We start from the raw sequence: 22,799 nt of genomic DNA on the forward strand, positions 1-22,799 counted from the left end.
TTGACATGTGTGATCAGCAAGTTGAATTAAGTGAGTCATGACTCAGACAGCTCTAGTGGAGCGTTCATTTTTAATGCACGAACTAAAGAGACATCTAGTGGTAAATTGAAGTTTTTTTCAACGTTCTCCAGCGTCATACAAACAAAACATGATACGTCAGAATAAAGAAAAAATCATATATTCTCGTGTTGTAATTTGACAGGACTATTGGCCGAAGAGGACAGAACAATGAAGTCAGAGGGAAACTAAGAAGGCAGGAAGAAAAGAAAGACAAGAGAAGGAAGGAAGTGTAGGAACATAAAATGTTGAGAGAAGAATGGAAAAACAATTAGTATGCATGACTAGGAATTGCCATTATGGGGGTAACATTTACCCCGGATTTGTAAGAAATAAACAGAGAAGAAACAATGTTTATTATACTCTTTTCAAGATGACAGAGATGATCTTCAGCGTTGATATCAAATAATAGTTCGATTCATTTTTTATTCCAAAGTATTTTGACAATAGCAAAGCTGCGGCAATGACACCCCTATATGTTCATTTTAGAAATTCGGAATTTGAACATAAACATCGTCTCAAAACATTATTAATGTGATTTTAATTGTAGAATCTAAATTTAAGAAATTAATTTTAAATCATGTTAGGTTAGACTTCCTAAACACTATGACCCATACAGTTGCTAATTCATTATTTAGAAATGATTCCCTTTAAATTATAATTAATCTGGGCTGTGGTTACTATGTATGTAAACTTCTCTCCAACTTCCAAAATAAGATTAAAAAGGTGATTTTTAACAAAAAGTTTAAACATCAAGAAATTGTATTTATTCTTTTATACCCTGGTTATAATTGAATCTATTTGAATTCCTCCAATAGTTGAAAAATTTATAACAGAAAAGTGGAATGACACAAACAAACTAATGACCATTAATTGTAAACATTCCATCTTTACTTCAATGACCACGTGACAGGTTATCGCGAGATGTGAAGACGAGATTTCCAGCGATGATGGGAGGAGCTTGAAGCCAGTGCAGCTGCATTTTCCTTTTTCTATATGTGTTCAAAAATGGAAAAAAAATAACTGACAGCGAGACTTAATCCACACAGATCTGTTCTTTGTTAAAGAGCAGCTGTTGTGTTGTTATTATACAGCTCGTCTTTTTGTGGTTTAAACGCCGTTTTATTGAGCTATAACCTCTTTACTGTCCACAGGCGAAAGCTACGTTGGGTGTCATAGTGAAGGTAAGAAAGAACATATAACGGAGTTAATTCACTGTTTCACTAACAAACAGAAATGATGTGTCTGCGCGTCAGGATGTTGGACGAGATCAGCTGCTCCACAGAAGATGCTGAGACTGACTCCAGGTCAGTGCAGGGCTTTGGCTCTTCAAAGAAACATGTTAAACAGAGAATTTATGTCGTTTTCCGTTTATAAAGCGTACTTTTCACGCATTTAAAATCAATCAGATGCATGTATTGTCAGAAATATCAATGCTGGTCCAGTGTAACCTCTGGTAACATCTTACTAATGTGTGATCAGAGACTGACAGTTTGTTTTCATGTCTTAACAAGAAGGATCTTCTCGCCTGCAGTTAATATAAAACTCTGCAGCGAGAATTCTGACCCGCTCTAGTAGAAGAACTCACATTTCTCCGATCCTTAAAACTCTTCACTGGCTTCCAGGCTCTTTCAGGATCATTTTAAAATTCTGGTTCTTACTTTCAGATCTATTTATGGTCAGACCTTCCATCAGTGATCTGATCCAGACTTACACCCCAGCTCGGGCTCTGAGGTCTGTGGATCAGAATCTACTGATGGTTCCTGAACACGGTTCAGGACCAGAGGAGAGAAATCCTTCCAGGCTGTTGCTCCTAAGCTTTGGAACGATCTTCCTCTCTCTTTGCGCTTGATGATCTACTGACTCCTTTAAGAAACATCTTAAGACGTTTCTATTTGTTCAGGCTTTTCTCTGATTTTCTGGAACTCCTGTGTTGTTCTCAGTATTATCTTGACATTTAAATTATATATTTTATTGAATATTGTTTTGATTGTTTAAGCTCTTTGTGACCCTGGTCTGGAAAAGCGCTATAGAAATAAAAATTACCAGAATTTTAAAGTTGATCCTGAAAGAAACTGGAAGCCAGTGAAGAGTTTTAAGGATCAGAGAAATGTGAGTTCTTCTACTAGAGCGAGTCAGAATTCTCGCTGCAGAGTTTTGTATGAACTGCAGGCGAGACAGATCCATCTTGTTTAGACATGAAAACAAACTGTTACAATAGTCCAGACGAGAAGAAACAAACGCATGGATTATAAGATCCAGATCATGTTGTGACAACATTTTCTGTTGTCTTCGTCCTGAAATAGAGCAAGTGTGCACAGTAAGCATTTGCCTGGTTAAAGTTACACTTCACTCTTGTCAGAGGAAACAAAGTATTTGACAGTGTTCTACAGAGAATAATTGATTCAAGGAATATTGTTTCTCCTCTGACACGGGGAGCAGCAGAAAACTCCACATAGACTCTTCAATTCAGACCCTGGATCTATAAATACTACCTCCCGTCACTGTTGTCACTGATACAGCTCTTTCCTTCAGATGTGTTCTTGTAAAATCGGTACTTTTGTTGACGGAACAGACACACATTTTGAATAATTTTAAGATTTAATTGGCCATTTTAAGTTTTATTAATACTAAAATGATGTATATTTTGGAACATCTCTACTGGTTAAATGCATGGTCTTTGCTGGCTCCTAAAGATACAGTAGATTAATATTTAAAATGTTGTTTAACTGATTTTGTACCGACTGACTTGTGTTTTTCTTGCATTTATTGATGATTTGCTTACATTTAAACGGCTTAATTTTGGCTAATGTATGCAGCTCCAGTGCTTAACTAATCAGTTCATTAATGTTGGCACTTTATTAATGACAAAGAATATTGTTACTGTAAAATACTCATCATATAATACAAGGATTGATCCTATGTTCTCTGCTGACATAGAGGGCTCCGGTAAGAACTTGCAGAAACGGAAAACTTAAAGACCTCTGGTGACAAATTGTGTTGTTTTTAATGAGAGACTGTAACTTATTTTATCCTTCAGGTGAATCAACACTATACTGTCGTCAAGGACTGCAACGTCACGGGTCAGTGATCTTTTAAATGTTTCTTAATCTTGTCAGTGTTATAATTAGGACTGAACATTTAATTCATCTGTGAAAAAGATTTGCAGGTATATATTAGTGAGCTTAACTAATAAGAATGGGATTTCTGTTCAGCATTCATAATTAAAGAGTTTGTAATCATTTGTTTTTGTCTAACTGGTTCTCTTACTGGTTTTGATGCCAGACTCCAGTTAGACATGGTCCTCTGGGCTCAAACAAAACCATTACTTTCAGGGAGATAGAGCAGGTGAGTTTCTTTTCTTTGACTCTACTTTCTCAATGTCAATGGTTCTTAATCTCACTATACAGTAGATGTTCACTGTGAAGCTCAAAGAAGCTACAATTTGGTTGTCAATCATCCAAAATAACACAGGTTTTGATAGTAATCCTGGCCTCGGTACCAAATGCAATTATTCAATCTAGGTTAGGTAAGGTAGAACTTTATTGATTAAATTGTTTACAATTTAAATCTACAATTATTAAAAATGTCCAAGTGTGTCCGTATGATCTTAATGTCTCATAGATTCCCAAACTGTTTAACAAAATGTCTTGGAAAATTAGCATATAGACTATCGACCTCTCAATGTCTGCTTTTATTTATATAAAAAAAAAGAACAGAAACTGTGTTTTCTTACAGTTAAGACGAATCTGATCAAACCTTTTGACTGGCTTCAAGATCAATGCCTTGATGACAAGATAACGAGACGTTAATATTTCAAACACATTCCTGTGTTAAGGTTCTTCTTCATCGTGAGATAAAAATGTGATGTATCTCTACATCAGGGGTGGGCAATTAAATTTCCTCTAGGACCGCATTATATACTTTGACTGTTTTGAGGGGTCGTCAATCCAAAGGAGAGGAGCGAAGAGCTAAAATGTGACAGAAAAACTTTGAAAAAACTAAGAAAGTAAAAATGGTAAAGAAAGAAATATCAGTATAAAATATGTCAAAAAACTTTTATTTAACACCTTTTAAATAACGTATTCCACTACATATGATAATTTAGATGGGCAAGAAATCTTCATAAAAGTAAAAACAAAAAAATCGGAAACGAAAAAAAAATATATATATATTTAGAGCTAATACAATAATAAATGCAATATTGAATTGTAAGCTGTCGAAAAGAATGTCTATGTTCTAATTTGACCTCTTGAGGGCCGCATTAATACAGTCAAAGGGCCACATGTGGCCCCCGGGCTGCACTTTGCCAAGGTTTGCTCTACATCAAGAACCAAGACCTCTATTAAAGTACCTCGCAGACCACACAGTGGGTCAAGCGATGCTCGGTTGAACGGGACCTCAGTGACATGTTTTCCTCTCCTTCCTCCCCCTTATGTCCGCCCTTCCTTCTCCTCCTCAACAGTTGATGTCTGTGTGTTCTGTCCTTGCATCGGAGGACAGTCGGAAGTCGGACCCGTAGCACAGATGCGGGTCTCTGTGGCGGGCTGCAGGATGAGTGTGGGAACACTCCTGAACGGAGTCCTGGTGTCGCTCCTCGCCGCTCTGCTCTGGAAGTACTCGAGTCTGAGCGAGCACGCCGCCGCCCTGGAGGAGGAGCTGCACATGACCCAGCGCTCGCAGGAGATCTCGCAGGGTCGCATCGACTACCACCTGGCTCTGCAGACCCTGCACGAGCACGGCACCCGCATGGTCTGCACGGGCAAGATGCACACGGATCGCATCTGCCGCTTCGACTACCTCTGCTATTCCTCGGAGTCGGAGGAGTTTGTTTTCTTCCACTCGAATTCCTCCGTCATGCTGCCGAACTTGGGCGCCAGGCGTTTTCAACCGGCCCTGCTGGATCTGTCCTCGGTGGAGGATCACAACACTCAGTATTTCAACTTCCTGGAACTCCCCGTCGCTGCTCTGAAGCTCATGTCCAAACCCGTGTTCGTGCCGGACGTGACACTCATTCTGAACCGGTTCAATCCCGACAACCTCATGCACGTGTTCCACGACGACCTGCTACCGGCTTTTTACACGATGAAGCAGTTCCTGGACCTGGATGACGAGGCCCGGCTGGTGTTCATGGAAGGTTGGGGTGAAGGTCAACACTTTGACCTCTACAGACTTCTCAGCAGCAAACAGCCGCTCCTCAAGGAGCAGCTGAAGAACTTTGGGAAGCTCATGTGTTTCACCAAATCTTACGTCGGCTTGTCCAAGATGACCACGTGGTACCAGTATGGATTCGTTCAGCCTCAGGGGCCGAAGGCCAACATCCTGGTATCGGGAAATGAGATTCGAGAGTTTGCAAAGACCCTGATGTTTAAAATGAACATCACCAAAGTGGACAAGATGGAAAAGGTGAACGAACAAGAGAAGAAAGACGAGTACATCGTGGTGTTCAGTCGTTCCACCACGAGACTCATCCTGAATGAGGCGGAGCTCATCATGGCTCTGGCACAAGAGTTCCAGATGAGAGTGGTGTCGGTGTCTCTGGAGGAGCAGTCCTTCCCGAGCATTGTCCAGGTGGTCAGCGGGGCTTCCATTCTGGTCAGCATGCATGGAGCTCAGCTGGTCACGTCGCTCTTCCTCCCCAGAGGAGCAACCGTTGTCGAGCTTTTCCCGTTTGCCATCAACCCGGAGCAGTACACTCCGTATAAAACCCTGGCCACGCTCCCAGGAATGGACCTGCACTACATCTCCTGGAGGAACTCCAAGGAGGAGAACACTGTCACGTACCCCGACAGGCCGTGGGAACAAGGAGGCGTATCTCACCTGGAGAAGGAGGAGCAGGAGCGAATCCTCAACAGCAGAGACGTCCCCAGACACCTGTGCTGCCGCAACCCAGAGTGGCTTTTTCGGATCTACCAGGACACTTCCATAGACATCCCTTCCTTCCTAGCCACACTCAAGGAGGGCATGAGGAGCAAGCCTAGTGCAAAGAAGTCCAAAATAGCGAACACGGTTCACCCGGGCCGTGTCAGGGACGCTCGCTGTCAGACCTCGGTGCAGACCAGCAATGACGCCAAACTGTTAGTTTCGTGGCAGATTCCATGGAATCTGAAGTTCTTAAAAGTCCGAGAAGTGAAGTATGAGGTTTGGATCCAGGAGCAGGGCGAAAACACGTACATGCCTTACATCCTGCCACAACAAAACTACACCTTCTCCGAGAACATCAAGCCTTTCACAACATACCTAGTGTGGGTCCGATGCATCTTCAACAAGAACCTTTTGGGCCCTTTTGCAGATGTCCTCACATGCAAGACATAGCTGTTGGTTTTCTATGGCCGGCTGTAGAAGAAGAGCCTCATTGGTTCCCGACAATCGTGTGGGAATATTGATTGTGACAGAGTTTTTATGTCGCGAAGATGTGTCGTCGTCCGACCTACATCTGAGGAAAAAACACATTTAACCTCCACATCCTTGGTACACTGAATTTAAAGCAGCAGATTTATTTATGGGCAAATCAATATGACTTCAAGGGATGGGTCTATATTTTCCTTAACTGTGAACTTTATTTCCCTTACTTCCAAACCATTTGTTCCAGTCAGCCAGTAGCAGCGTAACAGAGCTCCAGGATTTATAAGAATACTTTTGATGCGAAGCCGACTGTGAAGAATTTATGATCTAGTAAAGAATAGTTGTAGTAAAGTTGTAACACTAAGTAGTTTGGTGTCAGTTGCCAATCAACGTTGTTTTGTCATTTGATCGTTTGCTGTTTTGACAAAAGGTTGTTCAATATTGTTGTTGGTTTAATATGCAGGATCTATACAAGAGTGATCTTCCCCAACATCTTCTCCCTCTATCAAGGCCACAGATGACGACTTTGTAGTAGACGCTCCCTAGTTACTGGGCATGAATCCTAGTCGACCATTCATTACTGTTCTGCTTGTAACCATTTTTTTTTAGTGGAGATATTGAAAATACATTGTATCATGTGTTCATTAAAATGAATGTGGATCTGTTTGTATTGTTCGTTCTTCATTCTTTCTTTCATAGCGATAGCTCACAGAAATCAAATCTGTTGGTGGCATGAAATTAAAATGTATGATTTTAGTTTTAATTTAAATATTGTCAGAGGAATAATATGTACATCTACCCCAGCTTTAAGAGGTAAGAAGAAGAAGACACCCTAAGCATGTGACCACTCTATGGCATGTTGACAGACAGCTGTTCATACACAGATTCATTAATGGTAAAACGATCATAACACGGAGTCCGTTCCAGTCGCTCCAACACGTCACTGCCGGTTCTTATACTTCGCTTCATGGAGAAAGATGGACAATCAAGAGTGTGTCACGGGTCGTTTATTCGCCGCTACAAGTCAAACAAAATACAAGCTTTACTGCCGATGGGCCACACTTTGTCCCGGCGACTGTACAGGCCAATAGTCCTGGGAGAAAAGGCCCCGATCTGTAGAAACATCGCTATATTTAAGGCAAATTTTCTGCCCAGGGGGTCGTCCTTTCCGGCCAAATGGTTCTTTCAAGTTCCCTGTGTCCTGATCCCCCGTAGAGAGAACTTCCTAATTTGTCTTCCTGTCATCTAATCATTCAAATGTTCTCGGTGGGGGTTTACATCTTTTAGCCCCCCTTTCCCGGGTGAGTCTTGCTTCGTTCTTTGATCTACGATTTAAGGCGTGATTTGCAGATAAACAGATGTTTTAAATAACTGGTGTCGTATCTAATTCTGATCCAAGCTTGTCTCGAACCAGTGAATCAGTCTGGAGTGAAATGTTGATTGTAAATGTGTAGTCAAACGTTTAAGCTCTTAGATCAAGCGAGTAATTTATACTTTATATTTTGATTATCTTTTAGCATTAATTTAAGTATGGCGTATACGTATTGTGTATAATAATTGTAATCTAACAACTGATAGTTAATATAAAGGCTAGCGCCTTCCATCATTTATAAAGTCAGTGCACCACATGCCGAGCTCTACAATGTAGAAAAACTGAGGCTTTATCATCACTAGATTCAATGTCCTGAACGATTGACACTGAGATATCAACAGAAAGTTAAAGACTCAACTTGTAAATTGTGTGAATGCTGGCTGCAGAGTTGTTGAGAAAATGATTACATATCCACACACATCATATGGATCACAATAGTTTAGTTTTCTTTGACAGTCAGAACAATCATTTTCATACAAGCATAAGATAGTATTTTATTAATTTACTCCAAGAGACCCATTTCACCAAACCGAAAAACAGTAGTTTCCCCGACATATGCACTGTGTTGAAACATCATCACACGCTAGCTGAAAATTAAACTTTAAGACAGTATAGTTCAAAGCAGAAAGTGCTTTCAAGAGTCCATATCAAACTGCAGGTGGCTGAAATACAAGCATGGAACTGGTGCTCGTTTGAATTTGTACTGTTTTTCTTTCATTTCTAGAGCTAACAAAAGCTGTTACAATGGTCCCTATTAGTCTCGGTTACATTCGTCATCTGTGATTTTCTCAATCATCGACATTAACAAAAGTTGAATATGACTCGAATCAAGCACATTGCTATCGGGCGGAGCCGAGCGAGAGACTCCTTGCACGTCTCATCTATTGGATATGAAGATTAACCAGCGATAAAATCTTTTCTTTTTTTTTCAATATACAGGAATTCATTAACAGTTTGATCCTTTACAGCGTCATAGCAACCGTCATAGCAACATGATGGACCTGAACAGTTGAAACACCTCAGTGAGATTTAATGGAAACGATCAAGCTTGTGTGGTCACCGTGTGGACAGCAGCAGGTTCTGTGCATTCTCAGTCCGTCTAGCGTCTCCCCCTCATGCACGAGCCAGCCCTGCTGCCCCCCACCCTTCGCCACAGCACCCACTCCCTTAGTAAAGGCTACAGGCCCGCCGAGTCTGATGCTGAGGGCCGAGCGATGAAGAGGTAGAGGAAGAGGTGGCGAGCTCGCCAGGGCTGAGCTGCTTTCCACACACACACATTCAGTCCAGCTTCTCCTTCTGGACCAACTTGGGTGCGTCGACGAAGTCCCGGCCGTTGAAGAGGATGAGGCCGCCGGTGACCACGCTGGCCGATCCCCAGAACAGGACGTAAGCCAGTGTCTCCGTCCATGTCTCGCCTGCAGGGGGATCACAAAGGGAATCAGAGTCAAGTTGAGCTCGTAATAATACAAACTATCCATAAAAGTATCTCTAACGTCACAGCCTTGAACCCTACACTACTAACATTGATGCTGTAGCCAGGTTCAGGGTTGAATTAAGACAATACTTTAGAAGACCATAGAGCTTCTTACCAGCCATCAGCAGGCAGATGATGCACATGGAGAAGGCGACCACCATGATGATGGGCAGCTAGAAACGATACATATATGGTGAGAAACATAAGTTTTCCATGTAAATCACACTGTTATGACTTTGACTCACTGTCAGGAATTTCCAGTCTTTGGGGTCTCGTAGTGGACTTATCAAATCCACTTCATCCACGGCGTAGTTCCCCAGGAACAGATCGATGGAGTCCTGTGCACAGAAAAAACGTTTTAGGAACAAAATCCTCCCCCGACTTAAACAATCCTTTCTCATCGGAAGATGATGCATCTCTGATCAGTTATGTTCAAGTCAGTCTGCGGTGAAACCAACTCACCTGTCTGAAGCCATCGGAAAAGTTGTTCTTGTAATATCTGATCATGGAGTTCCAGCCATCCATCACAAGACCCCACTGGGTCCTCTTCCCTGACCTGGAAGGTGAAAACACTTTTCATGAAAAGAAGTCCTTCAGAAAGTGATGGTTACCTTTAAAGCATGGCTGTCAGAATGGGTCACACAAGGGGCCAAGATATTTTAGCAGTTGGGGGTCTTTGGTCCAAACAGTCCTTAACAGGAAGTGCGTGTCTGACCGGGCTCGTCATATTTCTTTTCACTGACCTCAGTTTTATTCCAATAGGAAGTCTCTGTTATAGATGCTGAAATCGATAAACTTTTTTTTCCCATCTTATCCTTAACATTAAGCTCTTTATACATGACAATATCAACACGAACATTAACCTACTTTGATTTTTATGAACCATAAAGTGGGGCATATGAAATCACTTGAGAGGCAGGATGTCGGGCCATGATTTTGACACATGTGCATCCAAGCATCAATAAGGCTGAAAATGAGTACCGTATTTTCCGGACTATAAGTCGCAGTTTTTTTTTCCTAGTTTGTCCGGGGGTGAGACTTATACTCTAGAGCGACTTATGTGTGAAATTATTAACACATTATTATATCATTTCACATGTTATTTTCACACTAAACCACCAGAGGGCGCTCTAGGCCTGTGTTGATCATTTCCACGTAGAAGAGGAAGAATCTTCTACCTCCGGAGTTAGTTAGTTGTTTAAAAGTGACACGAGGATGAAGAGTTATTTGGAGTTACACGGATGGTTTGGTAAACTTGTTAGTTATTTATGCTATAGTTCTCTGAATAACTCTTCATATGTTATGTTAACATACCAGGTTCTCACTTCATGTAACGTAACGTACAATTATTCTGTTGTTGACTCTAGTTTTATTTTAAATTGTCTTTCAAGATGACATGTCTGTTCTTGGTGTTGGATTTTATCAAATCAATTTCCCCCAAAAATGCGACTTATACTCCAGTGCGACTTATATATGTTTTTCCTTCTTTATTATGCATTTTATGGCTGGTGCGACTTGAACTCCGGAGCCACTTATAGTCCGGAAAATACGGTAATATCTTAGACTCTCTGTTATTAACCATCTTTCAATTCACCAGTAGCACAAAATGCTGACCTCGACGATATACATGAAGCATCTTGTGGTTAATGTGGGATCATCTAAGCAGGTATCTTCATCTACTGGGGATATTGTTGCGAAACATTTAGTTATCACAGATCTGTGTCACAATAAAAATGATGAGCTAGTTATAGTGATAGTAACTCTCTGTAGTCAGATGATCGAAACGAGGCCTTGAGTCAATTCTCAATAGCACCTTTGTTACAAACATACTCAAGGCCCTGGGGCCAAACCTGCCCACCATGTCATTGCAAGAGGCCAACCAGATGGTTTGCTCAAAATCAAAGTAGATAAAAGCTCATGCTGATATGTGACCTATAAGGATTCCTGTGTCTAGGATAAGATAAGGGATAGAGATTAATGTTGTAAACATTAACAGTAAAACTGATGATGGAGAAAATTATTGTTTTGATGAAGAACAAACACAAACATCATTAAGATACATTGAGCCCTTAAGATTAAAAGGTAATATCACATTTCTATAAGGTAAATACAGTTTTTTTGGGCCGGTGACGAAGAGGGCTTAAAGACTCTTGTGGGATAAAGATTGACACCAATCGTGAAACACTAGCATATCGTTGATATTTGTGTGGCTGCAGCTCTGACCTTGTGAAGTCGGTCTTTAAAGCGCCGGTGCCAGCGTACTGCTTAGCACAAGCATCAGCATTGTCAGCCCAAGCTGCAGGTGAGAGAAGGTTAAGTTAAATGTTTCACAGACTTAGATCTATTGACAACCCACCGTTCTTATACATCTTCTCAAAGTCTGCCTGGTCTTCCAACTGCTGGCTCGGATGCAAGACTCCCATTTTCTGCAGCATTTAATAATGAAGATATTAATTGATGTTTATTTTATAGAAATGCTTCTCAGTGTATGCGGCGAGGACCTCTCACCTGCAGCTGTGATTGCAGGGAGCGACGGGCCAGCAGGCTCTGGATGACATTGGTTCGGTCCAGACAGTCCATGCAGTTGCTCCTGAAGGTGCCCTCCTGGTTGGACAACACGTTACCGTCTGAATCCACCAGGAAATACCTGAATCCATAGGGAGGAGAGTTTTATTGTGAGGGTACAGCTGTTTCGAATGATCACTCAAACATGAACAGGAAGTAACACAAGTGTTTATCTTTTCAGCCCAGAGGTATAACACTGACCCAAACTCGTTCTGCGTATCAGCCACCATGTCCAACAGAATCCGTAGACGGTGCCATCGCATTCGACTGCACTCTTTGTGGAAGTCAAAGGCTACGTATCTGCATGAACAAGAAAGACAAAAACTTCAGAACTTGAGAGACACTGAGATATATCTTCTATGAAGGCAATAAATGACATAATTATAAATAAATGTATTAATACATAACAAAATATATAAATAAATGTGTGGATAAATATCAATATGTAAAAATAAATATTATATAAATATATATAAATTTGGTCATCTATAAATTTGTCTTTTATTTATTTATGTATTTATACATTTAATTATTTTGTTGTCAGTATGCAAATGAAGTATGCAGGTCAAACATCAGTCTAAAGCCGTGAGCATCATAGCTCTTTATATTGTGTATAATGTGTTTGGTTGTACTGCGTTTACGTTCATGTCCTTTTAACTACGTTGTTCTTGTGATCAGAGTACGCGAGTTATTCACTTCCTGGACAGCTGGGTGAGCAAATCGCAATGTAATATCTCTCTTAAAGTCTAACAAATCCTATAAATACTCGGTGTAGTACATTCTTCAGAATAAACTCTCTGGTGTCAATTGTGTGAGAATATAAACAATGTCTAAACAAAGAAATAGAAAAAAATAGTTATTTAATGTTAAGTTACTCCTCAGAAAAATGTAATTTTTACTAATGTCAAAATATATAAAAAGCTGAAATTTGGAAAAAAAAATAAAATAAAAACGAGTAAAAAAATATATATCAGTAACAGGGGCTCGATCAGGGCTCTCCGGGTCCAGACGCGAGGACTTAATCTATAAGCCATAAGTTTATCTATCTATCTATCCATCCATCCATCCATCCATCTATCCATCTATCCCTCTATCTATCCATCCATCCATATCCATCCATCTATCCATCTATCCATCCATCTATCCATCTATCCATCTATCCATCTATCCATCTATCCATCTATCTATCCATCTATCCATCTATCTACCCATCTATCCATCTATCCATCTATCCATCCATCTATCCATCTATCTATCTACCCATCTATCTATCCATCTATCCATCCATCTATCCATCCATCTATCCATCTACCCATCTATCCATCTATCTACCCATCTATCCATCCATCCATCCATCCATCTATCCATCTATCTATCCATCCATCCATATCCATCCATCTATCCATCTATCCATCCATCTATCCATCTATCCATCTATCCATCTATCCATCTATCCATCTATCTATCCATCTATCCATCTATCTACCCATCTATCCATCTATCCATCTATCCATCCATCTATCCATCTATCTATCTACCCATCTATCTATCCATCTATCCATCCATCTATCCATCCATCTATCCATCTACCCATCTATCCATCTATCTACCCATCTATCTATCTACCCATCTATCTATCTACCCATCTATCCATCCATCTATCCATCCATCTATCCATCTACCCATCTATCCATCTATCTACCCATCTATCTATCTACCCATCTATCTATCTACCCATCTATCCATCTATCCATCTATCCATCTATCCATCTATCTACCCATCTATCTACCCATCTATCTATCTACCCATCTATCCATCTATCCATCCATCTATCCATCTATCCATCTATCCATCCATCTATCCATCTATCCATCTATCCATCTATCCATCTATCCATCTATCCATCTATCTACCCATCTATCCATCTATCTACCCATCTATCTATCTACCCATCTATCTATCTATCCATCTATCTACCCATCTATCTATCTACCCATCTATCTATCTATCTATCCATCTATCCATCCATCTATCTATCCATCTATCCATCTATCCATCTATCCATCTATCCATCTATCCATCTATCCCTCTATATGAGCTGGTGATGTGGACGGATAAACCGCCAACAATAAATCCAAGGTGTTCTACCGTTTTAAGTATGAGATCCAAGGACTTCTTCCATGAGGCTCCTGGTTTTTAAACCCGTATCATGTCACCTGAACACTGGCAACTTATCAAGTTGTTTTGCTAAGATTTCAAAAAAGATTCTTACACTCTTCATGCAGCGTTGATTCTATAGACTAGTTGCTGCAGGAGCGATAGTTTCGAGATCAACATCGATCACTTTCATTTGTTTTGCCCGTTTAACCAATCCCTGCTTTAGACTGATGTTCGATACTTGTTTGTATAATGACAACAAAATGTCAAAATTACAAAATGTATAAATACATGAATAAATAAAAGACGAAACGTATAAATACATGTACAAATAATTAAAAGTCAAAATGTATAAATGACTAAATTAATATATACATAGAAATATTTTATATTTTATTTTTTAACGGTTGCCAAGCAACGAAATTTGGTTACAGTTTCACTGTGGTGTTTTTCTGTGCAATGACAATAAAAGAAAGTCTAAAGTCTAAAATAGCACAGACAAAAAATAAAATCAGAAGTCGTTTATTTATCTTGACTACTAATATTGATATTTATCCACACATTTATTTATTTTGTTATGTATTTATACATTTATTTATACCATGTCATTGATCGTCCTTCATAATCTTCTGGTGCTTCCACCACCACTGTGTTCATAACAAGGTCTTACTTGATTGTGCCATTTGCCAGGTTGGTCACCATCTTGTCAAACGCTAACTCAAGAGGCTTTTCTGATCCCTTCTGGTTAATCTGTGAAACATGGTCGCTCAGTCAATATCCTGTCTCTCAAAGAGCACATCATTTGACCTCACCAGGTTCAAGATGACTTGCTTCCCATAAATTATTATTTGGGAGTCAAAGTGTCTCTGGAATCCATCCATCTGAAGCAAACCGAGGAAGACCAGGGTCAGCATGTGGGTCATACAGCATGTTCAGTGTGTGAAGACGACTCACGTGGTTGACCGCCTTGTTGATCTGAGGCTTCGGCTTGTACTTCAGATTGGGCCGCTGAGACCAGTACAGCGGGATGGAGCCCCTCGTCTGTGTGGACATGCAGCATGAAGCATACGAAACCCATCTAGACGTTTCAATTCGCTAGTCACCTGGACAAGGGAAGCCTTGGTGAGGTTGTACTGAATGATCTGCTCCGTCTCCACAAAGTTGGCAGCATGACCTTCAGAATCAATGCCTTCGGGCAAAAAAAAAGTGTGTGATTAATGATGAATATCAGAAGATTCACATTCGATCATTAACTAAACTTAATAAAAGTAGATGAGGAAAAGGGTTTTACTGCTAACATGGGTATTCGTTTATTAATTTGAAGCTTTTTGAATCTTTAATTCCTTCATTCATTTTGTGCTTCAACTTCTGAAGTGAACATTTGTGTCTTTTTCACAGCCACCTTAAGTGAGCCACACACTGAACGTTAGCTGCCGTGCCACATTCTATCGTTGGGTGTGGCGTCATTTAAACGCAGCCAAACCGTTCACCAACGGTTGCTGAAAATCCAGGTAAAGGAAAGATTACCTCTGACATAGTAGCGGACACCAGCTCTGAAACAGCTCCTCCTTGAGATGATAGACCAATCAAAGACTTTTCCGTTGATGCAGCTCGACTTCATGATGATGACTGACAGCACCGTCAAGGAACAAATATTTTTGAGGCGACTCGCTCGTGTTAAAACCGTACATAATTCAGGAATTCAACAACATTCTGGTGGTTCTTTGGTGAAGGATACAGCCGTGCACCACAGGAAACACAAATTTGTGTAACTATAGGAAAAAAGACAGAATTAGCTCAACCAGTGCATACATCGTTGTTTTTTTTGTCATAACTTGCATTTCAGCTCTAAACACATATTAAAATTGAAAAAATAAGTATTTAGGGAAAATATGTAAACATGAGAGATGTAAAATTTGCAATGAAACATCCTATCGTTAGTTTAAATGTATCCAGGAAAATCAAGATCATGGGTGTGTTGCTGTTTACCTCTGGCTGAGTCATGAACTCTCTCAACAGGTGACCGTTCCAGACGAATCGCTGATCTGCCTGAGAACGAACGAGTGGAAAATCATTTCAACATCTGCTATATCAGTTTCAACCTTTTTTGAGCCTTTTCAAAAAGAGAGATTTTCACACCTTTTTCATTGAAAAAAATCACAAGGCACACCACGAGTCAAAAATGTTAAAAAATAATACGGTGTGTGTGTAGCCTGTATTAACATTTAAGTAATTTTCATCAAAGCTTCTTGAATATGAATCAAATAAAAGCATAGAAAAAAATGTACTTAATCATCTTTTATATTAATGTCATTTATGTTTTTAAACCAAATAGGTGAAATTTGATGTTTTCCCACACCTGACGATCTCTCACAGCACACTAGTGTGCCACGGAACAGTTTGCCAATGTGTTTGTCTTTGATGACAGATATTAAGACTTCATTCAAAACCATTATCATCAAATCAGAAAGTGAATAGTCTGGAGTCCCTCACCCGCTCAAGGAGAGTCATCTCTTGGAAATCGGGGCTGGTGTTGGCCAAGCGCTGCAAAGTGTGCGTCAAGTCGTAGTCTGTTGCGAAATAGAAGCCGTCGGTATAAAGGACATTGTTGAGCATCGAGAGGAAAGTCTTGTTGTCTTGCATCTGAAGAGGAAGAGAGTGAAAAATGTTAGCTGTTTAAAATGTGCTTCTTTATTAAGTAGCGAGTACATCACACACCTGGTTGTCAGTCAGGTGCAGTATTGTCTTCTTGTAGGAAATAATGTCAAAATCCTGAGCCTTCCACACAGAGTGACCCCATAGCTCTCCGATCTTCTTCTTCTTCGTGATGACGATCAGGTACGACCCTGGTGATGTTTTCAGATGTTAATAAATCATTTATGATCTAGTACTATCATTACAAATGCACTTCTTAGGAGAACAATTGTGCTAACGATAGTGTTTACATCACTTTTTTTTTTTACCATAAAAGCTTTGCCTACCTGCCACTAAACGTATGGTTCCCATGATTCCACATATTGGTCTGGTCTCAGCAGATGCTGGGATGTCCCTCTTCCCTGGAAAAAAGAAAATGGTACTTCAGAACCATTTAAAAATGTTGATGATATCCGGTTTTGGAACAAGGATAAAATATAAAAATTATATCCTACCCTTTTTTTTAAATATTGGGGTAACCTTTCTTGTGTAAAATTAAGAATTGTATAGTATTTCCTCAACCCCCTGAAAACACTCTCTCTCTCACTAATGCGCTTCACTAGTGAGAGAGAGAACCTTCCAAAGTGTGTTAAGACCGCACAGCTTTTCTTAGGAATCTGTGCAATAAATCTGTGCACCTTAACCTTTGTATGGATTTAGATTTGTGTGAATAGGTGTACCGTATTTTCCGGACTATAAGTGGCAGTTTTTTTCCTAGTGTGTCCGGGGGTGCGACTTATACTCTGGAGCGACTTATGTGTGAAATTATTAACACATTATTATATCATTTCACATGTTATTTTCACACTAAACCACCAGAGGGCGCTCTAGGCCTGTGTTGATCATTTCCACGTAGAAGAGGAAGCATCTTCTACCTCCGGAGTTAGTTAGTTGTTTAAAAGTGACACGAGGATGAAGAGTTATTTGGAGTTACACGGATGGTTTGGTAAACTTGTTAGTTATTTATGCTATAGTTCTCTGAATAACTCTTCATATGTTATGTTAACATACCAGGTTCTCACTTCATGTAACGTAACGTACAATTATTCTGTTGTTGCCTCTAGTTTTATTTTAATTGTCTTTCAAGATCACATGTTTGTTCTTGGTGTTGGATTTTATCAAATAAATTTCCCCCAAATATGCGAGTTATACTCCAGTGCGACTTATATATGTTTTTTCCTTCTTTATTATGCATTTTATGGCTGGAGCGACTTGTGCTCCGGAGACACTTATAGTCCGGAAAATACGGTATATTTAGTTCGACCAAAAATGGATTCTCTTTTATGAAATGGGATTCTTATATTTACAGAACCTTATCTTACATACTTTGCAAAGTTGTTTCAGGAAACTAGCTTTGAAAAACTCAATTTATCAGTTAAAAGCTTTTAGGCAAATGTACAGAGAGGCAACCATTGAGTAGCAAAGATACATTTCCCCACAAGTTGAAAGTTTTCAGACAATTAAATGATCTTTTTCATGTTTTATCATTCAAAATGTGAATAAATTAGAACTTTATTCTTAAAAGAGAGCATTCAAAGTTCAAAGAGATAATGTTGAGTTTGGTCCAAATTGTATGAAAGCGCTTGAATAAAACTTTATGGTACAATAGTCCAAAGACCAGAGCGTCACAAGAAGCTTACAGGCTAAATACTGCGGCCAAAGAAGCTTTAAAAAGACTGAGTGGCTGCTAAAATGCATTATGAAGCACAAGAATGTACAATACCTTCCCATTCTGTCCCATTTGCTCATAATATTCACAGGAAATTTAAAGCACTCTAAATTTACTAGATGACATCCTGTTGCTCATATGTTTAGAGAAGATGCATTATTTTGTTAAACAGAAAAATGACCATTTCATTAACTGTTGATCTAACTTGAGTTTGACACAATCAGTTTTACCCGTGAGGGACATCTCTGTCGACACCCGGTCGATCGCAAGAACGTCCACACATCCATCATCACAGGCTTCGATGTAAAACTTCTCGGGTGTGGTCCGCCTGTAAGACAAAGACCAGGATTGTACGAGAGCACCACATGCTTTTGAACAAATGTTGAAGGATTTAAAAGCCCATTCGATTTTATGGTAATACATATAGTTATGGCAACAACAACAAAAATATTAGTCCACTAAAGCTACATTTCAAGCTAAATAGGATGAAAATATTGCATAAAAGTTTAATTTAAGACACATTTCCATGTTTTTTTTTAACCAAAATCACTGATGTTTTGCTTCCAGTTTCTTTCAGGATCAACTTTAAAATTCTGGTTCTTACTTTCAGATCTATTCATGGTCAGACCTTCCATCAGTGATCTGATCCAGACTTACACCCCAGCTCGGGCTCTGAGGTCTGTGGATCAGAATCTACTGATGGTTCCTGAACACGGTTCAGGACCAGAGGAGAGAAATCCTTCCAGACTGTTGCTCCTAAGCTTTGGAACGAGCTCTGTGTTTGATGATCTACTGACTCCTTCAAGAAACATCTGTGTTTGATGATCTACTGACTCCTTCAAGAAACATCTGTGTTTGATGATCTACTGACTCCTTCAAGAAACATCTGTGTTTGATGATCTACTGACTCCTTCAAGAAACATCTGTGTTTGATGATCTACTGACTCCTTCAAGAAACATCTGTGTTTGATGATCTACTGACTCCTTCAAGAAACATCTGTGTTTGATGATCTATTGACTCCTTTAAGAAACATCTGTGTTTGATGATCTACTGACTCCTTCAAAAAACATCTGTGTTTGATGATCTACTGACTCCTTCAAGAAACATCTGTGTTTGATGATCTACTGACTCCTTCAAGAAACATCTGTGTTTGATGATCTACTGACTCCTTCAAGAAACATCTGTGTTTGATGATCTACTGACTCCTTCAAGAAACATCTGTGTTTGATGATCTACTGACTCCTTCAAGAAACATCTGTGTTTGATGATCTACTGACTCCTTCAAGAAACATCTGTGTTTGATGATCTACTGACTCCTTCAAGAAACATCTGTGTTTGATGATCTACTGACTCCTTCAAGAAACATCTGTGTTTGATGATCTACTGACTCCTTCAAGAAACATCTGTGTTTGATGATCTACTGACTCCTTCAAGAAACATCTGTGTTTGATGATCTACTGACTCCTTCAAGAAACATCTGTGTTTGATGATCTACTGACTCCTTCAAGAAACATCTGTGTTTGATGATCTACTGACTCCTTCAAGAAACATCTGTGTTTGATGATCTACTGACTCCTTCAAGAAACATCTTAAGACGTTTTTATTTTTTTAGGCTTTTCCTTGATTTTCTGGAACTTCTGTTGTGTTCTCAGTTTTATTTTGATCTTTAAAGTATATACTTTATTGAATATTGTTTTGATTGTTTAAGCGCTTTGTGACCCTGGTCTGGAAAAGCGCTATATAAAAACAAATGACTTACTTACTTACTTACGTTGAGGAAAACTAGTGCGGTCTGATCATAAAAAAATATATTTTCTGTGGCTATAACAGTGTGTATTGAGGAACCAACAGTCACAGGAACTGAGATGTGATGAACAAGAAACTGCTGCACAACTAGGACTTGTTGTATCTATGAATCCACTCAACATCTACAGCTTGACCCAGGAGCCTGAAGCCAACACATTTCTTTGGCGTAAACAAAATGGAATCCTGTCCATGTCAGACAGACATGAATGTGTACGGTAGTATTTAAATGAGAATGTATTCCTGCTGAGATTTTTCTTTTTAAAAAGGAGAAAAAAATTATTCTGTTTTGTCACCAGACACGAAAAATATAAAGTTGAGATTTTATTCAGAATATTTATTTATTTATTGTTAATATACAAATATGTACGTTACCAGTCAAATCCTAAATGTTGTAATTGTAATGTTACAAATAAATAAATAAATACACTTTGTGCAGAATTTGCAAATGATTACCGAACCAAGAAAATGCGATCTGTATCTTAAAAACTTAGTTGGTAACCTGTGGATGCTATGGATGAAATGTTCTTTAGTGCATGAATTAGGATTGTGCAAAAATATCTTAACATAATTCCAAATCAAAACTACAAATTTAGTTTCAGAACATATCTGACTCTCCTTTTTTTAATTCCATTTAACCTGTCAAATAGAATGCTGATACCTGTAAGTGATTTTAATATATATATATATCTATATATGATATAATATATACTTAAACCGCCAACACAGAATCCAATAATTATGCTTAAATTGTTACTGGAATATATTCCTTGGTTTGTTGTTTTTTCACTGCATTGTTGTTCACGTTAATCCTAAGCGTGTGTAGCAGCTTTAATGTATATTTAGCTGCGACCGGTTCCGAGCACCAGACCCGTCTATAGTGAGGCAGGTCCCGCCACAGTCTCTCGGTTCTGGGTCTGTGGTTCTGAAAGTGTCGGAGCTCGAGGAGTGACGGATGTTTTCCGGGGTTCAGTCAAATGACAACATCACCGAAATAATGTCGTTCAGCAGCGAACTGCGCCTAAGAACGAACGAACCGAACCCGTCCTGTCGCTTCTAACATGGCGGCGGAACAATGTGGCGAAAGAATATAGATAAACACAACTTACAAGTTGAAAGTCTCGTAGGTGCTCGCCATCTTCCTCCCGTCTGACCTCAGTGACGTGTCAGTCGATGGCCTACTGACTACTTCCGGCTCCGGCGTGTGGCGCGATAATGCAGTAACAACGCATCGCCACTAGAGGCCAGTGTTGCCTCAAGCAAAAGTGTTCATTCACTAATGCGCTTTTATTTTCTGTCTGTGGACATATTTAAACATGTTTGATGAACTATTTATTTATAAACTAGTGCAAGTATTTCGCAGCTACAAGCAATAATTTAGTTTTGTTAGATTCAAATTATTATACACTCTACTTTCACATCTATTCATGGTCAGGCTCCTCCTTACATCAGTGATCTGATCCAGCCTTACACCCCAGCTCGGGCTCTGAGGTCTGTGGATCAGAATCTACTGATGGTTCCTGAACACGGTTCAGGACCAGAGGAGAGAAATCCTTCCAGACTGTTGCTCCTAAGCTTTGGAACCATCTCTGTGTTTGATGATCTACTGACTCCTTCAAGAAACATCTGTGTTTGATGATCTACTGACTCCTTCAAGAAACATCTGTGTTTGATGATCTACTGACTCCTTCAAGAAACATCTGTGTTTGATGATCTACTGACTCCTTCAAGAAACATCTGTGTTTGATGATCTACTGACTCCTTCAAGAAACATCTTAAGACGTTTTTATTTGTTCAGGCTTTTCCTTGATTTTCTGGAACTCCTGTTGTGTTATCAGTTTTATCTTGACCTTTAAAGTATATACTTTATTGAATATTGTTTTGAATGTTTAAGCACTTTGTGACCCTGGTCTGGAAAAGCGCGATATAAATAAAAATGACTTACTTACTTACTTACTTACGATCTCCTTCGACCTGGGGCTCGATGCAAGATCTCACCTCACAGGGTCCAAAATCTCAAAGGGGCGGGAAGGTCCTTAAACCAGGGGTCATCTGGATGATTCAGAGGAGGAGTGGGAGAATGAAATGCTGTGATTTACCAGGATCTTCAAGCTTGACAACCAAACGCAAACCCCCAGGCAACAAAGTAGTGGTTATTTAAAAATCAATCCAAGGTGTGATAGTTATTATCAATTGCATTCTGTTCAAAACCATCATCAAATACATCATTAGAAAATCATACAATGTTTATTTTTCTGCATTCTTTTTTACAATCTGTCTTTCATGTATATAGAGTATTGTGCTCGAGAGACAGACATGACAACGTACCACAATATTCAGGTGATTCCATCTATAGCCCATCTTGAGGATACATAATAAAAAAAAGGTGTGAACTATTCTAGCAAATACTTAAATGACTCGCTGTCAAAACACCAAAGCACAAGCTTTCAACTTACTTCACCATCTTTTGTTTAGGAAAGGAATAGTTTTGTTGTACAGTTCTTATCTGGTTTTACACTTAAGGTAACCAAAGTGGCTAAAACTGTATTCTGAAATAAACAGTGGCAGTTTCTGAGATTTTAGGGTGTGAAAATCCAAGTACCACATCTTTGTTGTCACACAAATCTTTTCAAAAACAATTTCAATCGTTTGTAGAACATT

General features: G+C 39.4%; 2 protein-coding genes across 2 annotated transcripts; one reads left to right on the forward strand and one right to left on the reverse strand.

Annotated features, from left to right (window-relative positions):
• Nucleotides 1-1,023: 1,023 nt before the first annotated feature.
• pomgnt2 (protein O-linked mannose N-acetylglucosaminyltransferase 2 (beta 1,4-)) lies at nt 1,024-7,068 on the forward strand. Its single transcript, XM_087806101.1, has 4 exons — nt 1,024-1,241; nt 1,314-1,364; nt 3,098-3,140; nt 4,523-7,068. The coding sequence occupies exon 4, from the start codon at nt 4,585-4,587 to the stop codon at nt 6,370-6,372; it is 1,788 nt and encodes a 595-aa protein (XP_087662227.1). The 5' UTR covers nt 1,024-1,241; nt 1,314-1,364; nt 3,098-3,140; nt 4,523-4,584; the 3' UTR covers nt 6,373-7,068.
• Nucleotides 7,069-8,197: 1,129 nt separating this feature from the next.
• Nucleotides 8,198-21,304, reverse strand: sacm1lb (SAC1 like phosphatidylinositide phosphatase b). The gene is made up of 20 exons (XM_087805091.1): nt 21,248-21,304; nt 18,565-18,662; nt 16,953-17,027; nt 16,690-16,817; nt 16,465-16,614; nt 15,961-16,020; nt 15,710-15,743; nt 15,499-15,600; nt 15,075-15,160; nt 14,926-15,012; nt 14,784-14,852; nt 14,642-14,721; nt 12,015-12,113; nt 11,757-11,895; nt 11,605-11,674; nt 11,472-11,544; nt 9,711-9,804; nt 9,494-9,586; nt 9,364-9,421; nt 8,198-9,189 (listed from the first exon to the last, which is right to left on the reverse strand). Exons 1-20 carry the CDS (start codon nt 21,274-21,276, stop codon nt 9,053-9,055), a joined length of 1,761 nt encoding a protein of 586 aa, XP_087661217.1. The 5' UTR covers nt 21,277-21,304; the 3' UTR covers nt 8,198-9,052.
• Between the last annotated feature and the right edge of the window lie 1,495 nt (nt 21,305-22,799).

The sequence above is a fragment of the Callionymus lyra genome, chromosome 13 (assembly GCF_982586985.1).
Source record: "Callionymus lyra chromosome 13, fCalLyr1.hap1.1, whole genome shotgun sequence".
Taxonomy (NCBI): Eukaryota; Metazoa; Chordata; class Actinopteri; order Syngnathiformes; family Callionymidae; genus Callionymus; species Callionymus lyra.